Below are 24,729 nucleotides of genomic sequence, written 5' to 3'. Positions count from 1 at the left end.
TGAAATGATGCAAACTGAAAATCTTTACTCGGATGGAACAAAGTCCGTGTTTTAGCAATCCTGCACACATTCACCCCTCTCCTAGCACAGTGTGAGTGTGTGAGAATTTGGACTGCATCCTTAAAGTGGACCTGTCACCCAGACACAAAAATCTGTCTAATTTTTTTTTATTAAAGCCTTCATAGCTGTTGTAAGCTCATTTAAAAATCTCAACTATCAATCAAATATTGTCTGCCCCCCCTCTATGCCTTAGGCATAGAGGTGGGGCAGACAATTGCTTTCACTTTCCATTCAGCACTTCCTAGATGTCACTGCTCTCTTCACATTCCCCTGTTCTCTTTACCATTTAATTGTGTAGTCAGGGCATGGGGATGGACATCAGGTCTCCCATTCTGGTGCACAAACAAGATTGTGAGATGATGCAAGGCTCGCCTTAATAACACTGTACACAAAATGGCTCCTGCCTGCTTGCTATAATTATGAATTCTCAGACTGAAGGAAACAAGATTCAAATAATTTATATAGTGTAATTAAAGTTCATTTTGCTTGACTAATTTTATAAAATAGGATTTTGAATAATTTTTTTGGGTGATCTGTTCCTGTAGTGCAGTGCTGTCCAACGTATTACATGTAGTGCACCAATTATACCTCATATAGCATGCAGGAGGGCTGGATTCAATTAAAATGATGATGTCGCATAGTGAAATCTATGGGGACTCTGAGCAGACTAAGGCCATATAAATCCTTTGAAGGCATCCGGCCCCTATCTTTTAGTTTCACAGCCCTGCTGTAGTGGTGTAAGGGATGGGTACTGGGTCCCACAGCAGAATTATCTTAGGACCTGTAAAACTGTCAAGATGGCTTGTTTTGCAAAAGTTTGTTGAAATTGTTTCGACTCAGTGCTCTACTGGGTTCTCTGCATTTTTTGTCCACTGGGTCTGCTGAACTCTTTGTCATAGAGCTTACTATTGTGATACTAAGCTCTATAGTTAGGAGGGGTTGAACTTGATGGACTTTGTCTTTTTTCAACCCAATTTAACTATGTAACTATGTATAGGCTCGATTTTCTCATTATTACTGCTTTCCTGTTAGTGAGAATCTTCTTTTTAATGCTATATTAAATTAATTTTTTGTTTATATTAGATTTTTAAAGGTGAAATATAATAGAACTAAAAAATTCCCAACTTTGAAGACAATTATGAATAATATATGGGGCTTGTTTCACTAAAAATTAAAATTTTCTTTAAAAATGGACCCTTTATTGGAGCTCCCTGATGATCTGCTTTGTTTTAAATGAATTGTGCGTATGTCCTAATTGTCCCTGCCAGAAGCACAGTAGGGGGGGGGAGCCAATCACAGGCCTGCATTCACACAAGCAAAAGAAAAAAAGCATAAGAAAAAAATATCCCAAAGCTGCAGCTAGAGGTGCAACATTCATATAGTTACCCAGTATTTTTAAGGGAAAGTACACCCGGAGCTCCCCCCAAACTAAGGTTAAAATACATTTAAGAAGAAAAGAACCATATAGCGGAGAATTACTTATACAAGGGGTCTCACTACTGGTATTATATTGGGTAAAACACACTTTAAAATTCAAAATACACATACATATTAAAAAACTGGAAAAAGCAGCAATGTGTTAGGTGTAGCATCAATCCGTTTGTTTCACTAAAAGTAAAATAACACATTTAATTGAGTATCCGGGTACTGTAAGGGATTCAAAAAAGATTACCATACAAATAATGCTAGTAGGTGATAAGTATAGTTTAATCAGAAATGTATGCCCAATGCCGCAGTTGCCTTCCGGCATAAGCAAAAATAAATCATGTCAAAAAATTCAGAGCCTACAGTGAAGGCACTGCACAATCCTAAAAAAAGTGTGTTTTACCTAATATATTTACAGTAGTAAGACCCCCTGTTTAAGTAATTCTCCTTTATACAGATTATTTTCTTCTTAAAGGGGACCCGTCACCCAAAGAAATTATTCAAAATCCTATTTTATCACATTAGTCAAGCAAAATGAACTTTAATTACACTGTATAAATTATTTGAATCTTGTTTCCTTCAGTCTGGGAAGTCATAATTATAACAAGCAGGCAGGAGCCATTTTGTGGACACTGTTATTAAGACAAGTCTTGTATCATCTCAGAATCTTGTTTGTGCACCAGAATGGGGGACCTGATGTCCATTTCCATGCCCTGGCTACACAATTAACCGGTAAAGAGAACGGGGGAATATGTGGAGAACAGTGACATGTAGGAAGTGCTGAATGGAAAGTGAAAGTAATTGTCTGCCCCGCCTCTATGCCATTGGCATAGAGGAGGGGCAGACAATATTTGATTGACATCCGAGATTTTAATTAAAATGAGCTTACAACAGCTATGAATGCTTTAATAAAAAATTGAAATTGTATTTCATGTTTAATTTGAAAAGGACTTTTATTATACAGATTATTATATGTGTCTGGGTGACGGGTCCCCTTTAAATTCACACAAACAAAAGACAGGCTTCAGTTTTTTTTATCAGGTTAGTCTAGCTGCCGATTTGTTCCTATCCTACAGTGCAGTGTGCTCAGTGCCACATGCTTGCCTGCACAGCCTGGGAAAGGAGGCAGCAGGTAGTGGAACAGATGGGCAGGATTAGTAGTTTTTTTTGCAGAAATTTTGAATAAATCAATTTAAAGCACAACTTTTTTCAGTGCTTTGCTTTTATAATTAAACACAAAATGTCTCCTTTAAAATGATTTGGTAAAACTTCTTACATCAGCTTCAACATACATAATAAAATGCAAAAATAAATGTTAGGTCTATAAACAGTAGCATGAGAAACAGTATGGCTCACCTTCCCATTAGCTGTTTTGTTCAGATAGTAATCTCTGGAAGGAAGAAACAGCCCAGACTGATCCACCTAAAAAGAAAGGACATTGGGAAAATAAAAACTGTCTTTCCTTATTGGCCCTTCTTTACTTCCATATTGTATTCTTCATTTGCAAAGTTTTTTTCTATAATAATTCCACTGCCACATACATCTCATATCTGAGTACAAATCTCTCTACTTACAATATGACTCAAAATGTATCATATCCCTTTAATTTCCTTCTACCTACACCCTGTGTAATTATATATACGCTGTATGTGTATATTTAAATGACTATCCTTTGTTTGTTCATAATATTCTCCAGCTTTATTCTCCCTCTGACATGAAAGATAAACATTGTATGCTACCTCACAGTTTGCAAGTGTCTCATTACCTGGATTATGTTGCTGTTGGAACTCTTGGAATCTGCACTAACGAAAACACTGAAGAAAGGGGTTGACCGATATGTTCCTGAGACAGTCTTCAAAACACTCATAAAGTTTTCACCTCGCCAATTGCCTGAGATATTCCATCCACCAATCTTAGAAAACAGAATAAATGTGTTGTATGAATCCACTAAAAGGGAAACCAGTACTGTGCCTACTTATAAACATAACGCACCAACTTGTCAGGAGCCGTGTAAAGTTATCCTGCAATTTGCTGCAAGACTATTTGACCACCCTATAACATGACCACCAAATTTCCCATGATGATTGTAACTTCACAGCAAGTGAATGCGTTATAATGTCTTTTATAATAGGCTACCGTACCATGGAATTATGAGTTGGTAGGGCAAAGTTAAGGACTTGGCTGCATTTGTTATAAATGCTCAACTACCCTACCTGGCTTTGGGTCTTTTCGCCGTTTCAGGACTTCGGCTTTTTGTGCACTTCCGCATTTCGGCAGTTGGGGACTTCAAAATTGTCTGCAAAGCTTCGGTGCGCTCAAAGGGGGCCCTGCTCTTTCAATTCATGCCCGGGGGACACTTGTCCCCCCTGTCCCCCCCTTGATGGCCTGCCCTGATGTGTCCCTTCAGTGACCAGTGTACCACAAAGCATACTAGAATGCTTGCTTTACTTTACTAGTCAATAACTTTCAAATGAAAGGAAAGACTCAATCACTGGGGGTGCCAAATGTTAGGCACAAAAACTGTCAAATTCAAATTGTGAATTATCCAAACTCGATTCAAGTTTTAAAGGGGACCTGTCATCCTAAGAAATAATTTCAAATTCTTTTCTATCATGTTAGTTGAGCAAAATAAACTTTACTGACACTGTATTTATTATTTAAATTTTGTTTCCTTCTGTCTTGGAATTATACAATCACAGCAAGCAGGCAGCAGCCATTTTGTGGACACGGTTATTAAGGGAAATTGCGTATCACCCCAAAATATTGTGTATGCACCAGAATGGGGGACCTAATGTCCATGTGCAGTGCCCTACACAATTATAGAGCCTGAAGAGGGAAGGAGGAATGTGAGGAGAGCAGTGACATGTAGGAAGTGCTGAATGGAAAGTGAAAGTAATTGACTGCCCCTCCTCTATGCCACGGGCATAGAGGCGGGGCAGGTAATATTTGATTGAGAGTTTAGATATTTAAACACCTTTATAACAGGTATGGATGTTTTAATGAAAATTTTTTTTGGGGTTTCATATTTAATTTGCAAAGGACTTTCATTATGCAGCTTTTTATGTGTAGGTGACAGGTCCACTTTAATTCTAATTTAGAATTTTGAGTTTTGAGTTTTATCACACCCTTTAAAATATCAAATTCGATTATTTGCCACCTAAAACCTGCCAAGTTTATGTATAAGTCAATGGGAGAGGTCCATGGACAAATTTAGACATGTTAGTAGCCTTGCTGGAAAAAAAATGGAATCGAGGTTAGTTTAATTTGATTTTATTTTTTGGGTCTGGAAAAATCGTCTGAGTTTTAGATATTCCATTTTTTTTTATATAAATAATCCCCCAGTCAAAGTTCAAGTATATTTGCATTTTTCAAAAAACTCCCATGAATTCAAAATTCAAGTTTTAATAAATGTGGATCTAAAAATATGAAAAAATATTTATTAGGGCATAATGTAACCTATTCATTTATAAACTTTGCTCAGTGCAGAATGTTTCGCACAGTGAATATATTTGCCCTGCGCGTGGTTTTATTTATAAGCTAAATAAGTATGGTAAATTTGATGTGCACTGCGAAAGTACATAGGATCTTTTTAATATGGCAAAAATCGAAAAATGCAAAGTGCAGTATTTTCACTTCAGGAAAAAGCGTGGGCAATACAACCATTTGCGAATAAATATGCACTGCACAAACTTTATAAATGACCCCCAGCGTGTTTCTTACCTATTTGGACAATTAATCATAGGCAGCCTTATAATGATTTTATGATTTAATTGCTCTTCGTCTGCAGGTTTACAGCCACAATGCAGCATCAGTCCTCTGGCTAAAGCAACAGTGGCCCCTCTGTATAATTTAGCAAAGTAGAAGCCTAATGTCAATGAGCATTCTTGGATAACAGAAGTGCCTGTTTAGAATGGTTGTCACTTTTCTCATTTGAGAAAAGTTCAGCTGGCCTCTAGCTAGGGGAACAGTGTTTTTTTTTTTTTTTTGCTATTAACCTTCAGGAGACACAGAAGCGTTTAAAAATAATTAGTCATGTAATAGGAGGCAACTCTCAGTACTGACTGTGTCTCACCTTCTCAATGAGGTCTGTAAGAGGCTTCTCTTGTAGCTCTTCAATTCTTTGTTCTTTCAGACAAGAAAGATAGAAGCGCTGTGTTTTCATCTCTGCCTCACTGCTGGAATTAAATGTTACATTCTCTGCAAAAAAAGAAAGGCACACTCAACTTAGGCCAATAATCAGCCTATTCTTAGGCTCATTATTGGGGCACTTAGATCTTAAACTTTTTATGTGTGGCCAAAACTATATTTAAAAATAGCGATAATGCAATATCTCTTAATAAAAGAAACACATTACAGTATCTCCATTTTTTCTGTTGTCAGTGGGGCTGATTTACTTAGGTGCTAAACTGGACAAGTTAAAGGGCACCTGTTGGGTAAAAATGTTATCCCCAACCAAAGGTGTGGGCTAATAGAGCCTGCATTCCTGTTGGAGATAACGGTAGTTATTCTTTTTTAAAAAATGCCCCACATCAGCACTACGCTACCTGCACTGGGAGAGAGCTCCCAGTGCGTGCAGCCATGTCTGGACACTCGCATGTGTATGGTGAAAATGTGGCACAAATTGCTCGTTATGCACATGACGTCATATGCACGTTATGCGCATGTGTTCTGACACAACATGGCTGCTCGCACCGGGAGCTTCCTTGTGGTGCGGGTAGCGTAGCGCTGGCAGGGGGCCTTTAAAAAAAACAAAAAAAAACCTACTGTTATCCCCAACCGGAATGCAGGCTTGGGGATAATATTTTTTACCCAACAGGTGCTCTTTAAGTTGGCTATGGCAACTAGTCAGTCAAATTCATTTAATACATGAAATTAGGCTGATTAAAACTAATTTTTGATTGGTTGCTATGGGCAGCCTGGTCGTTTAGTCAACTCAAGTATGGAGTGATGTATTTTTCTTATTAGAAGACATCATACGTGACTTTTAAAGGCCAGTATACTTTAATTTCATAGGCAGAGAATAATAAAATCCCTTAATACTTCTATAATTAACATTTTTTAAACCTTAATTTGTATACAAAATAGAAAAAACAGTGATAAAAGGAGTGTGCAGAGGTGGCAAAGAGAATATTGTAACGCCCAGTTCAAATAAAGAATAAGATTCAGCACTAGCTGGACCAACAGTATTCCATATGAAACAAAACTGTACAAAATATCAATAAAACAAGTATCCATAACATTGGCCTGAGTCATTTCTAAAACTTTTAAGTTAAAGAGAAGAATGTGACAATGGTGGATAATCCTAGTGACAGAAAGGGGGAGATATCCAAGTTCATGGAAAATGGGTTAGCCCTGGGCACAAGTAGCATGTTTAGGCAATATCAAATCATGTACCTGGTATAGGAAATAACAGTTAATATACAGCCAAATACTTTCAAGGTTTAGTTGTTTTCAGATTGTTAACCAGAAATAAAGACTTTTTTCAATTGCTTTTTTTATCGTTTTTACAAAAATGAAATTAATGTTCGTGTCTCTGGTGTCTCAGTCTGGCAGCTCAGTAGCTTAGGAGTAGTTATGAGTAAATGTATTCGCCAGCCATGGATTAGCAGCGAAATGCCGCATTTTGCCATGTGCACATTTTTTTTGCAAAACTGTGGCAAACATTTGCAGTGGAAAATTCACAGAGAAAAAATGCCCATAATAAAAACCGCCCATTGATTTTAATGCATTAGGACAAAAAAAGTCGCCATAAGAAAAAAATGCCCATTGACTTTAAAGGAATAGTTCAGTGTAAAAATAAAAACTGGGTAAATAGATAGGCTGTGCAAAATAAAAAATGTTTCTAATATAGTTAGTTAGCCAAAAATATAATGTATACAGACTGGAATGACTGGATGTGTAACATAATAGCCAGGACACTACTTCCTGCTTTTCAGCTCTCTTGGTTTACACTGACTGGTTACCCTGGTTACCAGGCAGTAACCAATCAGAGACTTGAGGGGGGGCCACATGGGTCATATCTGTTGATTTTGAATCTGAGCTGAATGCTGAGGATCAATTACAAACTCACTGAACAGATATGTCCCATGTGGCCCCCCTTCAAGTCGCTGATTTACAGAGAGAGCTGAAAAGCAGGAAGTAGTGTTCTGAATTTTATGTTAGACATCCAGTCACTCCAGCCTTTATACATTACATTTTTGGCTAACTAACTATATTAGAAACATTTTTTATTTTGCACAGCCTATTTATGTACACAGTTTTTATTTTCACACTGAACTGTTCCTTTAATGCATTATGACAAAAGTCAGCCATAAGAAAAAAAAACCCATTGACTTTAATACATTATGATAAAAGTCTGCCATAAGAAAAAAAAACCATTGACTTTAATGCATTTGGACAAAAAAAGTCGCCATAAAAAAATGCCCATTGACTTTAATGCATTTGGAGCAAGAATAATTGTTGTTCATGTAAAAATTGTTGTGTGTGAAAATGCCCATTGATGAATGGGGAGAATTTTTCTGGACAGATTCGTTCCTCACTATCCAGGAGCAGATTCTGAACTGTTAAAATTTGCTACGTTTAGTTGATTAATTTCTTGGCAGTATTTTTGGAATATTAGCAACTATTGTATTAACAATAGCAACTATTGTGTAACAGCTGCCTTTAATGAAACTCCTGGATTCTGCTCAGCAGGGACAAACATAAGAAATGTATCAAATAACTGTATCTTTAAAGTCTTTATTTCTGGTGAACTGTCTGAAACCAACTAAACTGGAAAAAGTGTTTGAAGGTGAACAACCCCTTTAAGTGGATGGAAAGGAAAGAAACATCTAGTCGCAGTCAGGAAGCATAAGGGACTCAAGGTTAAAAATTATCATGGGTATTTAATAGAACAATGGTCAGCTTATCATTAATCATAATAGAAGTAAGTTGAGTCTTCAAAAGAGGAAATGAGAGGGAAGGTGTGACCTATGATTTGGTTATAATTTGCTTGGCGCCTCCGAATACAAAAACTTCCTTGATAAATGATGCTGAGTTTCTTTAATTGCAAATGGACTAGATATAAATTACATGCAGCCCTTGCAGCTGGATTATCTAGAAGTGCCCCAATTATCTTACATGATCATCCTATAAAATTGGACATCTACCAAATACACATGTTGAGTCTCTGATCGGAAATCAATTCTGCTGCATAAAACATAGTAAGTAGTCAATGCATGCTATGATATGCATCTAAACTGATGAGTAGTTGACCATTTAGCAGTATTTTATAGCAAGATGAATTTAAAAAGAAACCAGTATATTGTATCACAAAGGTCATAAACATTGATGAACAAAGAGAAAAAAGGCCATTTAACAGGACTATCAAGATATGGCACATACCTCACCATACAATGACACCATGGAGCACTGTGGGGCAGGTGAATTAAAGAACTGCCAAATCAACTGCACACTTTGGGGTAGATATATTAAGGGGCGAAATTAAAATTTCGAAATTCAAATTTTCAAGTTTTTTTGTGTGGAATTTGACTAGAGAATAGTTAAAATTTAATTCGAGTTTCTTAAAAAAATCAGATGTTGGTGAACTTATTGTTGAGATGTCGGTGGTCACTAATTATTATAAATGTACAAGAAAACAAAATAAGGACAAAAGAGATCCTCTAATGCCCTAGACATGAGCCCATCCTAAAACAAATGTGGCATCACCTTCAAATGTTTAAAACCTTTTTTTAAAATAAACCCACTTTAAAATATGAAAAAATGCCAGCATGTTGTATTTTTTGGCATACAGGATGTGATGTCACTGACATAAGATTGTTGAGGATGTAGCTTCATCTTATCAGTAGCTTCATCTTATCAGCTGACTCTGGCGTAATGGTTAATGTAGTGAAAATAATGAATTTGTGGAGTTATGATCGTTCACCTAAGCAAAAATGTGCCTGGTGAAAGGGCACGAAGCTCTTTCACTAATAATTATCCTCTACTCCTGTTAGTAAATTGGCTATGTCCCTGTGAGGTGTTGTTTGGCCTTTAGTAAATTTGCCCCAATATCTTAAGTGATTTGTAAATGTTACAGTCACACTGGGCTGATTCCTGGCCTGCCTGATAAACGTAGGCTAAGAATCCGCATTTATCCGCAGGCTGACAATCAGCCAAGTATGACCATATCCTAAGTGGGATGAGAGCATATTAATTTGCAATAATGTTTAGCTACAGCCCTGTACTCAAGTATCTGACCATTGTGTACCTGTTGTTATAACACAGAAAACAGTCATTCAGCTATTTCATTGGATCCTACAGCATTTACTATTTTTCTCACCTAGTATGTGTTTCAACACTGCCTGGTTCTGGTCCCAGATGCTGTTAAATGTGTTCCATCGTGATCGCCCATCAGGCAGAGGGTTCCTCCTCATCCACCCTCCACAAGAATACTGATAGAAATCCTGACATGGATCTATCCCTCTGTCTAAAGAATCCAAAATACGGCCAGCAACAGAGACACAGGCCTCAGAGAGACACAGTGAGCGAGACCTGTCTAGGAGGTATAAATAGAGAAGACAAAAGAAGAGTAGGGATAATCTTCAAAATTATACTGGAAGCAAAATAAAATTGATAATCTTCAAAATTATACTGGAAGCAAAATAAAATTGAACATTTCACAGCAGTAATTCTGATAAAAAGGAGGAGGTAACATCTATAATTGTCACTAAGAAACTAATCTAAACAATGTTTGGACAATGGTGTCTCATTCACATGTTACTGTATGTATCCCCAGCCCATACACAGGCCAGTACATTATAACTTACTGCCACCCCTTGCACAGACTCAATGGCAGATTTATCAAAGGTTGAGGTGAATTTTCGAATTCAAAAAATGCGAATCCGAGCTATTTTTTGTGTACTTTGACTATGGAATAGTCCAAATTTGATTTGAATTTTAAAAAATTTCAAAAACTTGAATACAGAAATTAATCATGTACTGTCGATTAAAAAAATTGACTTCGACCATTCGCCATCTAAAACCTGCTGAATTGCTGTTTTAGCCTATGAGGGACCTCCTAGAACCTACTTGAAGTCAATTGGTGGACTTTGAAAAATCTACGTTTTTTTTGGGAAAAACTTTGATCGAATGCGCTATTATTTCGATTTGTACGATTCAAATTCGGTTGAAAACAAACCTATTAGGCCAAAAAAAAAAAACCTTCAACTTAATTTCAGTTGGTCTTTTTGAATTTGCATTTCGGAGTTTTTCAAATTCGACCCTTGATAAATATGCCCCTTAATGTCCCACTGTAGAGAGCACTAACTAATATTTCTCTTCTGCTTGGTTTCTGGTTCTTGCGTCCTTCAAAGCTTTAAACCTTGCATTAAAGGAACAGTTTAGTGTAAAAATAAAAACTGGATAAATAGGCTGTGCAAAATAAAAAATGTTTTTATAGTTAGTTAGCCAAAAATGTAATGTAATGTAAGGCTGGAGTGACTGGATGTCTAACATAATAACCAGAATCCAACTTCCTGCTTTTCAGCTCTCTAACTCTGAGTTAGTCAGTGACTTGAAGGGGGACCACGAAAATATCTCTATTTTCTTAAAACCACTTCGATCAAACTCCCATCCACATTTTCCCTGTATTTATCAATATAATTATTATATTATTATAATATGTTATCAATATAAAGTTACTCGAAAAAATTTGGTGCTAGAAAAGACTCGATAAAATCATTAAAAAATCCAAATTGTAAGATTTTTTTGGATTTGATGCCTGAAAATCACAAATTATTCGGATTATTGTATGAAAACCAGTCCAGATCATTATATCTTCCAACTGTAAACAGGACATCTGCCATTGACTCCTACATGATCTTAAGCAGCCTCGTGGTTTAATTAAAAAAAATTTGTTTTCTTTCCTCCAAAAAAATTGAGTTTTGCCTTTTCAAACTCTGAACAGAAAAAAACTGACTTTAATAAATAACCCCCTACATATAATGATGATTATTATCTATTTTATTGAATATATTAATCTGCTCCTATGTCCTGTGAGTACAACTCACTTGACACTGCGATTTAATTCTTGATGGATTTTTTCTTATGGGTCTGGTTAGCAACCAATCAGCAAGTAGCAGTTACCGGTCACCTGTTTTAAAAGCAAATGTCTTATTAGTTGCTATGAGTTACTGTGCCCAGGCAAACTTTGTTCCTTTTATTACATATGAAGGAATTAGTGATGTGCAGGCCGGCCCGACACCAGTGGAATCTGCAGGTTTACCCGCGGGTTTGGGTTGACCTTGCTGCCCCATTTGGGTGACCTTATGCTGCCAGCTCCCGGGTTTTATAGGGGTGCACCTGCCCACTCCACCCCTTTTGTGACATCATTAGCATGGAGGGGCAGGTCTATAAAAGGAAGGTGGAAGTCACATGGAGACGGGTGGGTGCAGATCGGGGAGTGCGGGTTGAGTTTTTCTCGACCTACACATCACTAGAAGGAATCTCAATTTGAAATTATTCTTTATTTCATTCCTTGCTTTGATAACCTGGACCTTGATTCCTTGATGCAGGGCTTTAAGACTTACATTAAAGATAATAGTGATTTTTACAGAAATTGTTATCAAAACCCTATGTCCTCAGAGCATACATAGGCTGGTAGATGTTTCCAGCCCCACTATTGCTCCCCCCATATGGGTTATGGTAAATGGTTTTCTATATAAATGCTCACTATACAACACACAAAAAGATTCAATTATTTATGTATCTACTATCTATTCCACTGGAATATTTTTTAAGTGCTATTGCCACAAGCCTTTCACTTATACAAATGTGTCATTATTATTAATAATAAACAATTACAATGTTCTCTAAGCACCCCCAGCCCAGAACTACTGTTCTATCACTCACAGTGTAAAACTAGTCACAGGCTTGAGTAGATCAGGGGAGACCTGCTACTGTCCTAATCATCAAGTCAAATCAATATGCAGCTCTTTTACTTTCAAGAGGTTCTTGTGTTTTAGAAGAATAACTATTTTGCTTGTTGTCTAACAAAAATATACTTTTCTCTAACCTACTTCTAGTGGTGGAATGGTTTAACTGGTAGCTGTAGGCTGATACTGGAAACCAGTAGTATTTCCAGGATTCGGTTCGGGATTCGGCCTTTTTCAGCAGGATTCGGATTCGGCCGAATCCTTCTGCCTGGCCGAACCGAATCCCCTAATTTGCATATGCGTGAGGAAACCTCTTTCCTACACTCTCATTTGCACCCAGATTCTAGTGGAATGCACCAAATTCCTGACCCCCCCCACCACAATTACCTTTACTTTTTGTTTTTCACTAATTACTGTTCATTTTCACTTTTTACTTACTTTAAGACCTGAAGACTGTCCATTTCTCTAGATGATAACAGTATATGATACAAAAGTGATTGAGACTCATATTTTATATAACTGTCATTTACCTGTCATCTGTTGCACCCCAAGAGCAATGAGACTTCCCAGAAGCAAAACCCCGAGAACTGCACTGAGTACCCCAAGCAGAAACTCTGGCTGAGACCGTCCACTCAAGGCACCGAGGACATGACCCCTTCCCTTCCGGAAGCCCATCTAAAGGAAACAAATTACAGCATTTATAGATGAAAATGGTAAAATAATAGTAAACACTAGTCATGTAAGGTATGACAAAGAGGGATTGCGTGGCAATACAAAGTGGATTTATTTCTACAGGTATGGGACCTGTTATCCAGAATGCTCAGGACCTGGGGTTTTACAGATAAGGGATCTTTCCGTAATTTGAATCTTCATACCTTTAGTCTATTAGAAAATCATGTAAACATTACATAACCCCAATAGGCTCGTTTTGGGTCCAATTAGGATTTGTTATATTTTAGTTCGGGTCAAGTACAAGGTACTGTTTTAATCTCACAGAGAAAAAGGAAATCATTTTTAAAAATTTGTATTATTTTGATAAAATGGAGTCTATGGGAGATGGCCGTTCCGTAATTCGGAGCTTTCTGGATAACATGTTTCCAGATAACGGATCTCATACCATTTATGTATAAAAGTAAAAGACTAAAGAAAGTAAAACTTCAGCTCAAGTTTTTTTTTATTTTACCGGAGAAGCCTTTTACCAATAGACTTAAAAGAGAATTCAACCTGTATACCGTAAATAAAAAAAAACACCCCCCTACCCTGGGTAGACCCCCCTCCCTCCTCACAGAGTACACAGGCTAATTAGCATGCCACTTTATTAAGAAAATAATGCAGGTTATAGGTTAAAATGTGAAAAGTGGATTTTCAATGGTGTCACGCTTTATCTCTTATTCAGTTACATGAACTTCTATCTTATGGACCATATTGCTGACTGGCAAATCTTTTACAAATGCCAAATCTCATCGTCAGGTTTTATTATCGTAATTCTTCATGGGAAACAGCCCCTGTTTAAATATTAAACAACCTACCTTTACCTGTTGGAAAGTGTATTGACTTCAGTACCAGAATGCAGGGGGGGCACAGGAAAGGGGGGCCTGACTGCCGGGTCTGCCTCCTTTATAGCTAACAAGAAACCACCCCTTCCACAGTCACTCTCTTACCTGCGGCGGGGAAGCAGAGTGCGTCAGCAAGGGGCAGGTAGTGGGTGGAGTCTGGTGGAGTCTGGTGGGGAGTGGGCGGAGGCCTGGCAGTGAGTAGGGTAGGAGAGGAGGTGGAGTACGGACAGGACATGGGCAGAGGTGGGAAGTGGGCAGGAGAGTAGGGATCGGAGTGCGCTGGGCCACTCTGAAGATGTTTTTCCGGGCGCTCTATAGTTATGACACTGCATAGCGCCCTGGCAGAAACTGAACTCAGGACCCCAGCATTGCAAAGCAGAAGTGCTACCCATAAAATCACCATGCTGAACAAAAAAAGACTAAAACCAGGAATTACGCACAGATACTTATAGCACTCAGTGAATACGCTTTTTTTTTTTTGTTCACAAAAAGATCTCACCTCAACAGTTTCAGGGGATGTAGCTCCCTCTCCTGTGGGTTCTGGAGCATCCTCATCATGAAATGTGGCACGTTTGTAATCAGACATCTGAGGACAAAACAGTAAGTAAGCAGATGTGGACATTGGATGGCAGATCTTGGCAAAGTCAGACTGGCCTGACCCAATTTAGAAAAATTTCCATAAAACTTTTTTTTTAACTTCCACCATAGGCCTGTACAAAATGGTTCTCTAATGGGACACTAATAAGGTTTCATTTTATGAAATTTTAATTAATCTTAATTGGAAGAAATAATTTTCTGTCATAACAGATAATAGGAGACACCATATTACATGACACAGGCATTCCATACAGACATTTATAACAAACAGCATCTGTTATGTGGTTAGCAATAACTGGTGTTGCTCTCCTGGAGTCTATCAAAATGTATGGCAAATATTATTATTGGTATAAATACAGATACAGTGGAGCCTCAATTTTACTTACCCTGATTTCAAGTTTTCCTACATTTTACACTGTGAAATATTGGCTCCACCAATATAGGAATAATACATTTCCCGAATTTAACACCATTATATTTCTGGTCCACAAAAATGTATAATGAGGGTTCTACTGTATGCATGAGTGAATGTTTGGAGTCAATGTGCAGGTAAATAAATCAAATCTTTTGTAAGTACAGGTATGGGATCTGTAATCCAGTAACCCGTTATCTAGAAAGCTCTGAATTATCTAAAAGCTGTCTCCCATAGACTCCATATTATCTAAACAATCTAAATTTAAAAAAAAAAAAAAAAATTCTCTCTAATAATAAAACAGTAGCTTGTATTTGATCCAAACTAAGATATAATTAATCCATATTGGAAGCAAAACCAGCCTATTGGGGTTATGTAATGTTTACATGATTTTCTAGTACAGTTAAGGTATGAAGATCAAAATTACGGAAAGATCTGTTATTTGGAAAGCCCCAGGCCTGAGCATTCTGGATAACTGGTCCCATACCTGTAGTGTAAACCCAGGCTTCAGTTTGGGATTCATCTAAATCTTTTCATTTTTAAACCTCTGGATAACTAAACATGCAGTGGTTTATTTACAGATAATGGACTTTTATTCTTCTCAGATTTAAATATGCAAATTAGATTTGGGATTGAGCACATTCCTTAAAGGGGTTGTTCACCTTTAAATTAACTGTTAGTATGATGTAGAGAGTTATATTCTGAGATCATTTGCAATTACTTTTCATTTTCAGATATTTAGTTTTTTTATTCTGCAGCTCTCCGGTCTGCAGTTTCAGCAATCTGCTGGCTAGGTTCCAAAAGCAACCGTACATTGATTTGAATAAAAAAAACTGAAATATGAATAGCAGAGGGCTTCAATATAAAGTTGAGTTATAAAAATTTGCATTAACAATACATTTGTAGCCTTACAGGGCATTTATTTTTTAGATGGGTCCTTAACCCTTATTTGGAACTGGGAAAGGCAAATAATTAAAAGAATGAAGGCCAATTGAAAAGATGCTTATAATTAGCCATTCTATAACGTACAAAACATAAAATAATTTTCAGTGTTCCTAATGAATGCAGTTCATCAGTGTATAACAGGTGTTACTATCAATTGGAAACCACCACCAGACACTAGAGAATTAGGCCCACAAAAGTCAGTAAGGTTTGAAGGCTATAAACAAGTGTAGATGTATGTCAGTGCTTGGAATGCATGCCTGTGTGGGTTTATATTTGTTTCTGTGTGTGGTGCCTTGCCATATGCATATACCAGTAGGAACACTGCAAATGTGTACAAATAGACACACTAATATACAAACAAATCAGTGTGTTGTGGCACCCATGACTTCTACATTAGTCATCTGCATAATCTGTGTTAATGATGCATATATTCTTGTGTATAATACCTGTATGCCTGGTTATTTGGTATGCAGCTTCTGCAGCACTAAATATTTGACTAAATTCGCATCCCTCTCCATCAGTGTGTGTACCAGTGTAAATTATATCTTAAGTATTAGAACAGAGTGAGGAGACCGACAGCTTTACCACAGATTTGACACATCAGTATGAGCTGCCACCGTTACACGCCCTCGGTTTATTTGTGCATACACCCAGTGTTGGACTGGCCCACTGGGATAGCAGGAAAAGTCCCAGGGGGGCCCAGGTGTCGGTGGGCACTCATTCTGCTAAACATTTGGCCTATTTTATGGCTATTCCCTATTTTTATGAGAACAAAGAGGCTAAATAGTTGGAAACATAGAGTATAGTATGTAAAAAAAGAGACTAGGAGAATAGAGGTTGAATGAGAAGAGGAAGAAAAATAGTACTAAATGTGGCCCCCTGGTATAAGATTAATTGGTGGGCCCCTGGTCAAAGGTTTTTGGGTGGGCCCCTGGTGTTCCAGTCCGACACTGCATACACAGTGTGTATGTGTGTCAGGGCTGGTTGTGTACCAGAAATAATGTCTGTGTATATACAGCTTGGTGACACTCACACTGTTGCTCAGGTTCTGAAGCGCAACGTTCATCGTGGTGAGGATGAAGCAGCAGCAGCAGCAGCAGCAGCATCTACATGAACAGAGGCAGAAGATCCCAAGCCAAGCGCAGTAGCCCTGGGACGTAGCGCCCGCTGTCCATCCCCGACTCAGCCCTTAGATCCTAGGCAGCCCAGGCAAATTGCAGGGAGATAAGGCCTGGGAGAGGGGGAGGGAGATGCGAAGGAGGGGGAGCAAGGCTGGGGCTTCTAGTTGGAAACGCGTTGGTTACCATGACAAAACCCTATTGTATCCCTCAACAGGAAGGACAGGAGAGCATCAGATGTTGAGGGAGGGAGGGAGAGCAGCAGCAGCGTGGATACATATGCAAAGGGGAACATTATGTGAAGAGGGCAAAGAAAGGCTAATGGTGAAAGGTTCATTGGCTCATGTTTACCTTCTTACCATCCACCAGGTTAATATTAATATGGAAATAGTCTAAGCCTATTTTGCCTACCCCTAGTTCCAGCCCTGTATTATGATAACAATATTAGCATATTAGCAAGTGTTACTTTGTTGGTTTATTTATAAAACCACAATACATTCCCATCTGCCATATGTATTCTGTTCCCTGGGTCTGTCTCTGGTTGTGAGTCTGTCCCAGAGAAGTTGGCAGTGTGAAGAGCCTCTTTATGTATTAAGTGAAAATCCATCTTCGTTGATATGTATATAAGTATTATTAGTAGATCTATTATGCAGTGCAAGCGTAGTACACAGCTACACACACACACTTATATTTATACTATACTTAAAGAAGAAACAAACCCTTAATAAAAAAACCTTTCCTACATAGACCCAGACCCGGACTGAAAATCTGTTGGTTGCAGAGGGGCTGCTGTAAGTTCCCATAGACAATCACTATTTATTGGGCTGGTAGTAGGGTTGCCATTTTTTCTGGAAAAAAATACCGGCCTTCCTATATATTTATCTTTTTTCACTATTAATAACATTGGAATCAGCCATAATTTTTACCGGCCATGTGGCAACCCTAGCTGGTAGGGGGCTGCTTGGGCCTCTGTGTACTTGGAATGCCAGGGCCTATTTTGATGCCCAGTCCGGGCCTGCATAGACCCCCTCCCTTCTCCCCCCAAGCCTAGTTGCCCCCGGGCAAATGCCCCTAACTCTTTACTTACCCCTCCATGCAGATTCTGTCCAGCGGAGTTCATGGGCGCCATCTTCAGCTGTTTCGGTAATCTTCGGAATAAGACCGGCGAAGTGGCGCATGAGCAGTTGGAGCAATTCTCTTGCGCCAAATGCGTATGCGGCGAAACGCAGGAAAATTGACGAAGAGCTGGTCTCATTTCGAAGATTACCGAAGTGGCTGAAAATGACTCTCGTGAACTCCGCAGGACAGAATCTGGGGGTGAAGCTAGGCTGGGGGCTCTATGTAGAGTAGGGGGTAGGCGTTTTTTTTATTAAGGGTTTGTTTCTCCTTTAACACAACACTCATGCTGTGAGTCAAATTTCATATTGCCTAAAGCTTAACCCACAAATCTACTCATTTGGTGTGGATGCTAAAGTATTGGTCTACCCATGTATTGCACATACTGTGGCTGATCCAATGGTTTGTTCAATGGGCTAATGATCAAATCATCATGCAGTAGGCCTACAGAGACCTGTCAGGAGAGGACTGCATCAATGCACCAATGCAGTCGTTGCCTTACTGAATATCCTCCACAATTAAAGATTCACCTTTAGGTTAATTTTTAGTATGCCAAATCTAAGCAACTTTTCAATAGGTCATTATTATTTATTTTTTCATAGTTTTTTAATTATTTGACTTCTTCTATTTGACTTCTTCTTCTGATTCTTTCTAGCATTCAAATGGGGGTCACTGACCCCATCTAAAAATCAAGTGCTCTTTAAGGCTACAAATGTATTATTATCGTGCCTTTTTATTGTTCATATTACTATTCAGCTCCTCCCCTAATTATATTCAAGTCTCTTATTCAAATCAGTGCATGCTTGCTAGGTTAATTTGGATCCTAGTAACCAGATTGATGAAAATGCAAACTGGAGAGCGTCTGAATAAAAAGCTAAATAACTCAAAAACCACAAACAATAAAAAAATATTGCAAATTGTCTCAGAATATCACTCTCTACATCATACCTAACTGAAAGTCAAGCAATAACTCACATAGGCTTATTAAAGGGGTTGTTCACCTTTGAGTTAACTTTTGGGGGCTGATTCATTAAGGGTCAAATATCGAGGGTTAATTAACCCTCGATATTCAACTAGGAATTGAAATCCTTCGACTTCGAATATCGAAGTCGAAGGATTTAGCGCAAATTCTGCGATCGTACGATCGAAGGATTATTCCTTCGATCGAACGATTAAATCCTTCAAATCGAACGATTCGAAGGATTTTAATCCAACGATCGAAGGAATATCCTTCGATCAAAAAACTTAGGAAAGCCTATGGGGAAGGTAACATTGACTTCGGTAGCTTTTAGCTGCCGAACTAGGGGGTAGAAGTTTTTTTTAAAGAGACAGTACTTCGACAATCGAATGGTCGAATAGTCGAGCGATTTTTAGTTCGAATCCTTCGATTCGAAGTCGTAGTCGAAGTAGCCCATTCGATGGTCGAAGTAGCCCAAAAAATACTTCGAAATTCGAAGTTTTTTTACTTCGAATCCTTCACTCAAATTTAGTGAATCGGCCCCTTAGTATGACAGAGAGAGTGATATTCTGAGGCAATTTGCAGTTGGTTTTAATTTTTTTATTACTTTAATAATGTGTTTTTTTGAGTTATTTAGCTTTTTATTTAACAGCTCTGCAGTTTCAGCAATCTGGTCAGGTTAGGGTCAAATTACCCTAGCAACCATGCATTAATTTGAATAAAAGACTTAAATATGGATAGGAGAGGGCCTGAAAAGAAATCTGAGTAATACAAAGTACAAATAGCAATACATTTGTAGCTTAACAGAGTATTTGATTTTAAAATGAGGTCAATAACCCCTATTTGAAAGCTAAAAAGCAGAAGGCAGAAAAAGTGACCCTATTTGAAAGCTGAAAAACTATAAAAAAAAAAATAATGAAGACCAATATAAAAGTTGCTTAGAATGGCCATTCTATAACATAGTAAAATTTAACTTAAAGGTGAACCATCCCTGAAATTGCAATCTGGAGAGCCGCTGAATGAAAAGTTAAATAACTCAAAAACCACAAATAATAAAAAATTATCTCAAAATATCACTCTCTCTATCTCTCTCTCTTTTAATCAATGGTTAACAACCCTTTTAAGTCAAATTCTGAATTCCTAATAGGCTACACAACATTAAAAGTTCTAATAGTGTAAAATAGCTTTTATTAAAACATTCTCACATTAAAATTGCACTCAAATTTAAGTAGAATAAAATGTGCTCATAAAATAGTCCCACTTTAAGCAGTGCCCCTGACTTTTGAACCATTGACTTATAATTGGGGAAGTTGCATAAGCTGGGACGACTCCATGCAATGAAATTTTACCATTGTTCTGTCACTCTAGAGCAGGGGTCAGCAACCTTTACTATCAAAAGAGCCATTTTGCCCCCTCTTCCACTAAAAAAAATAGTCTGGAGCCGCAAAACATAACACAGCTTATAAACTTTTAAAAATTTTAACTGTTACAACAACAGAATACAACAAACAGAAGTGCAGTGTGTATGTGTAGGCCTACTTTGAAATAAACACTGAATAGCACTATTACATGCTAGTGTTCTCATCTAATATGACTTCTGTTTCTGAAGCTTCATGCTGATCTTTCCTATCTTGTCTTGAGTGTGAGGTCGCGGTTAGGACCATGATGAACCATCTTGCTGCGGCTCGGTCTTGCATGTCACTCCTGGGACGTATATACAGCCCTTGCACCTGCTGGAGGGCTGTATACAGGGGCGGACTGGGGGGCCCGGGGCCCACCGGGACTCCTGTGCAGGGCCCCCGCTACCTACTTGAAGTGAAGCGCCGCTCGGCACACATGCGCAAACGGCGCTAGGCGCGCATGTGCAGACAGCGCTGCGATGCGCCGAAAAAAAAATATTGTTATTTTTTTATTAAAAAAACTGTTTGGGGGAGGGGGTCTGGCCCGGCGGGGGCCCACTAGGGTCGGGGCCCACCGGGTATTTTCCCGGTGTCCCGCCGGGCCAGTCCGACACTGGCTGTATAGACGTCCCAGGAGTGACAGGCAAAGCCGCAAGACTGAGCCGCAGCAAGCAGGATGAAGAGCCGCATGAGGCTCTGGAGCCGCGGGTTGCCTACCCCTGCTCTAGAGATATGGCATACCTTTTATACAATGTATCAAATGGCAATGTAAGCCAGGCCTGATCACCCAATATCAGTGCCAAACCTCTTACACGCGAAAGAACAAAATCCAATGCCAACAATGTACCAACATCTTATGGAAAGGCTCCCTTTTCCTACAAGAGTAAATGGTTAAAGCTGTTTAATCAGCAAACAGAGGACTAGTTTTTTACCCTTGTTTATAAATGAGATTTGGGGCAGATAGGCATCCATATATGTTGTCCATATGGTGTATTGTAGTAAGATTTGGCACTGATGTTGCCAAACCATCCCATGTGTTAATTTGGGTTGAGCACAGGAACTAAAGTATATAAAGTATATATATGTCTTACTTTCAATTACAAAAAGGCAATTTGTGGGCACTAAAAGCTGTAACCAGCTATGCATCTGTCATATTTGGTGATGATTATCCTCCTTTATTTTGTAGGAGTTACACAAAAAAAACCTTATGGTCCTATTTGACAAGAATAAGGCTCTGGTCTACTTCCTGATTATTTTCCCAATCTTCAGTTAGGAAAAACTCATTTTAAATGAATTGTCTTCATTTTAAGTTGATAAACTTTGTTCTGCTCTTGGTGATTACTCTAATTTTACTCTATTTTACTATGAGAGTGCTGTCCATATAGTGAAATTGGCTTGCTGTTCCAGTGGCAGGTGAATACTGTGAAACTGCACCTTAAACAGATATCTGTGGGTCAGCACTAAGTTTGCCGCTGTTTATGTGCTAGTCTTCCGACTGATATCAAAATGAACTTAATTTTCATCTGGTTACATATAACCACAAACTTTATATGTTTATCCTATTCCCATAAATTATATATTTTTTTTAAAATAACCTTCTCTATTATTCAGTTACAGTTTTTGTTAAAGATTTTCAAATGTATGCAGAATATAATTAGTTAACAAGTGGTATTACCGTGGAAGTGATAAGATGCAAAGACAGAAAATGTGTCACCGGGTCTTACTATGTACAGGTATTGTCAGTTTTTATTCCATTTAGTAATATGCTTAGGAAACATGACATGTTTAGGAGGAGCGCATTGTTTCACAACTTTTCCAAAGCTCCAGGGAAGGAAGGGTAAAGCATTTCCAGTAGGATACTTTTACTCAAGTGTCCGCACTCCCTGCTCTAATTTTGCTGCCCCCACCCCGCAAGCCTCAGCATTGGAGTGATTCAAAAGGAGGGGGGGCGGTGCATCGCTAGGGCAATGAGCCCAATAGCACTCTCTACACTAGTGGAGCCAATTTTCTGTTGAAACACGGAAATGCGGCTCTTAAAGGAAAACTATACCCCTCAAACAATGTAGGTCTTTATAAAAATATATTGCATAAAAGAGCTCAAATGTAAAACCCTGCTTCATGTAAATAAACCATTTTCATAATAATAGACTTTTTTAGTAGTATTTGTCATTGGGTAATCATAAATAGAAAACTGCTATTTTAAAAAACTATACTTGTTAGGTCACATGAGTCAATTAACAGACATAGTTCTGTCTTTTGCTTCCACACTTCTTGCTGTTATAGTTCGAGTTGTAGTATTTCTGGTCAGGTGATCTCTGAGGCAGCACACAGACAGTGGTTCAAGGCAAGAGACGTAAAAGGGCAATATTTACTTAAATATATATTCCAGTTTGCCAAGATTCTTTAATATGCCACTTAATTTGATATAAACTTTCTGTTGCTCAAGTATTCATTTTGGGGTAATAGTTTTCCTTTAAAGGAGAATTTAACCCTAAACTTAAATAACCCCTACCCTCCTACCCTATATAGACACCTCTCCCCCAAGCCAAGTGTTACCCCGGGCAAAATGCCCCTAACCTTTTACTTACCCCTCGGTGCAGATGCAGGCATCGGAATTCACGGGTGCCATCTTCAGCAGCTTTGGTAGTCTTAGTAATGAGACCACGCTTTGGTAATTTCTCTGAGTTTCAGGACATGTGCAGTTGTCGTGAAACAGAAAATTACTCCAACTGCACATGCACCACTTCGCTGGTCTCATTCTGAAGATAAAAAGATGGCACCCATGAACTCCAATGCCTGGATCTGCAACGAGGGGTAAGTAAGGGGCATTTGCCTGGAGTAACACTTATGCTGGTGCCCTTTAAAGTTACAAGAGGCTGTTGTAACTGGCTGCCCACTGCTGCCTGAGGCAAGGTTTTCACCTTGCCTCATGGCAGGAGAGGCCCTGTTTGTGCGTAAATGGTGGTACTACTCCCTGGACATCTGGCAACATCTGCTATTAGTAAACAGTAGAAATAGAAGCAGGACACAACAGTAGTCACTGTGGGTGCTTAACCCATTTATTATTGTACTCCTGATAGAGAACCAGGAGCAGCATAAGAGGAGCCTAATGACCACACAACCCTCCCCATAGATCTATGTGCTAGAATCCTTATTAGCCAATAGCATCTTTCCTCAGTAGTTTAGGTAATTACCAGCACTCAAATCTGATAAATTACTTAATGTTCTTTGTTATAGTAACTTAATTTATAAATGTGCTTTTTTACTACTTGCTTGCTGATGTTTTGTATGTTATTTTCTCAAAGCACAATTATACTCTTAGGTGCATTTATTATGCTGTGTAAAAACCGTCAGGATAATACACCACATATTGCCAAGCTTTGCTGTGTAAAAAAAAAAAGGCATAACATTTTTACGTGTTTTTTCTTAGCGTGACTTCTGCCGGAAGCAATGTAAAGTAATGTAATGGAGACATGTCTGGCGTTCTCATTCTGTAAAATACACACTCCTTGCGATATTTTACACAGTTTTCTCAGCGACTTTCATTTTACACAGCATAATAGTCATATCAGGGATGGGAATTGATATCAGGACTGTCACCATTTTCACGGGTACATATATTAAAATGTCTTAAAGGGGTGGTTCACCTTTATGTTAACCTTTAGCATGTTATAGAATGCCCAATTCTAAGCAACTTTTCAATTAGTCTTCATTATTTCTTTTTGATTGGATTTACATAGCAGGAGACCCTAGGCCTGCTGACGTTCATCGCCCTGACCCCTCCCTTTTATTTGCACAAATTTTCATAATTGGGACTGGAGCAATGGAGATTGGCGCACGGGAAATTTAAAAAACTATTTTATCTTCTGCTCATTCCCACTGTTAAGAACTAATGTGGCTGTGGTTGGCAGGGTCGCCATTAGAAATCACGGGGTCCCGTACAACAACATTTTCGGGGCTCCCTGGGCCCTGCCAACCCTGGTGCCAAGCCCCGCCGAGACTCTACCCACTCCACATCACAGTTAAAAGACCACACATCAGCACTAAAAAAGTAACCCCCCACACACACAAGTTATAAAAAGCTATTGATGGTCAGGGCCCCCTTATAAGTTTAAAATATAAAACATTGGCACCAGGGCACCCCATAAGTTTTTTTTAAAAAAAGCATTGGTGCCAGGGCCCCCCTTACAAGTAAAAAAATTGGGGCCCCCCAAAAAAACATATTTTTT

At 38.5% G+C, this 24,729-nt stretch overlaps 1 protein-coding gene across 1 annotated transcript in view; it reads right to left on the bottom strand.

Moving 5' to 3' along the window:
- The window catches only part of ece2.S (endothelin converting enzyme 2 S homeolog), a 33,419-nt gene extending 16,229 nt beyond the window's left edge, over positions 1-17,190 (bottom strand). The window contains exons 1-7 of the mRNA XM_018265581.2: positions 16,942-17,190; positions 14,454-14,540; positions 12,929-13,073; positions 9,806-10,021; positions 5,558-5,682; positions 3,251-3,397; positions 2,842-2,907 (exon numbers count right to left, since the gene is read on the bottom strand). Of these exons, the coding sequence (XP_018121070.1) occupies positions 2,842-2,907; positions 3,251-3,397; positions 5,558-5,682; positions 9,806-10,021; positions 12,929-13,073; positions 14,454-14,540; positions 16,942-16,974 (819 nt within the window). The 5' untranslated portion in view covers positions 16,975-17,190. The remainder of the gene's footprint in view (positions 1-2,841; positions 2,908-3,250; positions 3,398-5,557; positions 5,683-9,805; positions 10,022-12,928; positions 13,074-14,453; positions 14,541-16,941) is intronic.
- Positions 17,191-24,729: the final 7,539 nt, after the last annotated feature.

The sequence above is a fragment of the Xenopus laevis genome, chromosome 5S (genome assembly GCF_017654675.1).
Source record: "Xenopus laevis strain J_2021 chromosome 5S, Xenopus_laevis_v10.1, whole genome shotgun sequence".
Lineage (NCBI taxonomy): Eukaryota > Metazoa > Chordata > Amphibia > Anura > Pipidae > Xenopus > Xenopus laevis.
This window is presented reverse-complemented; position numbering and strand designations above follow the sequence as displayed.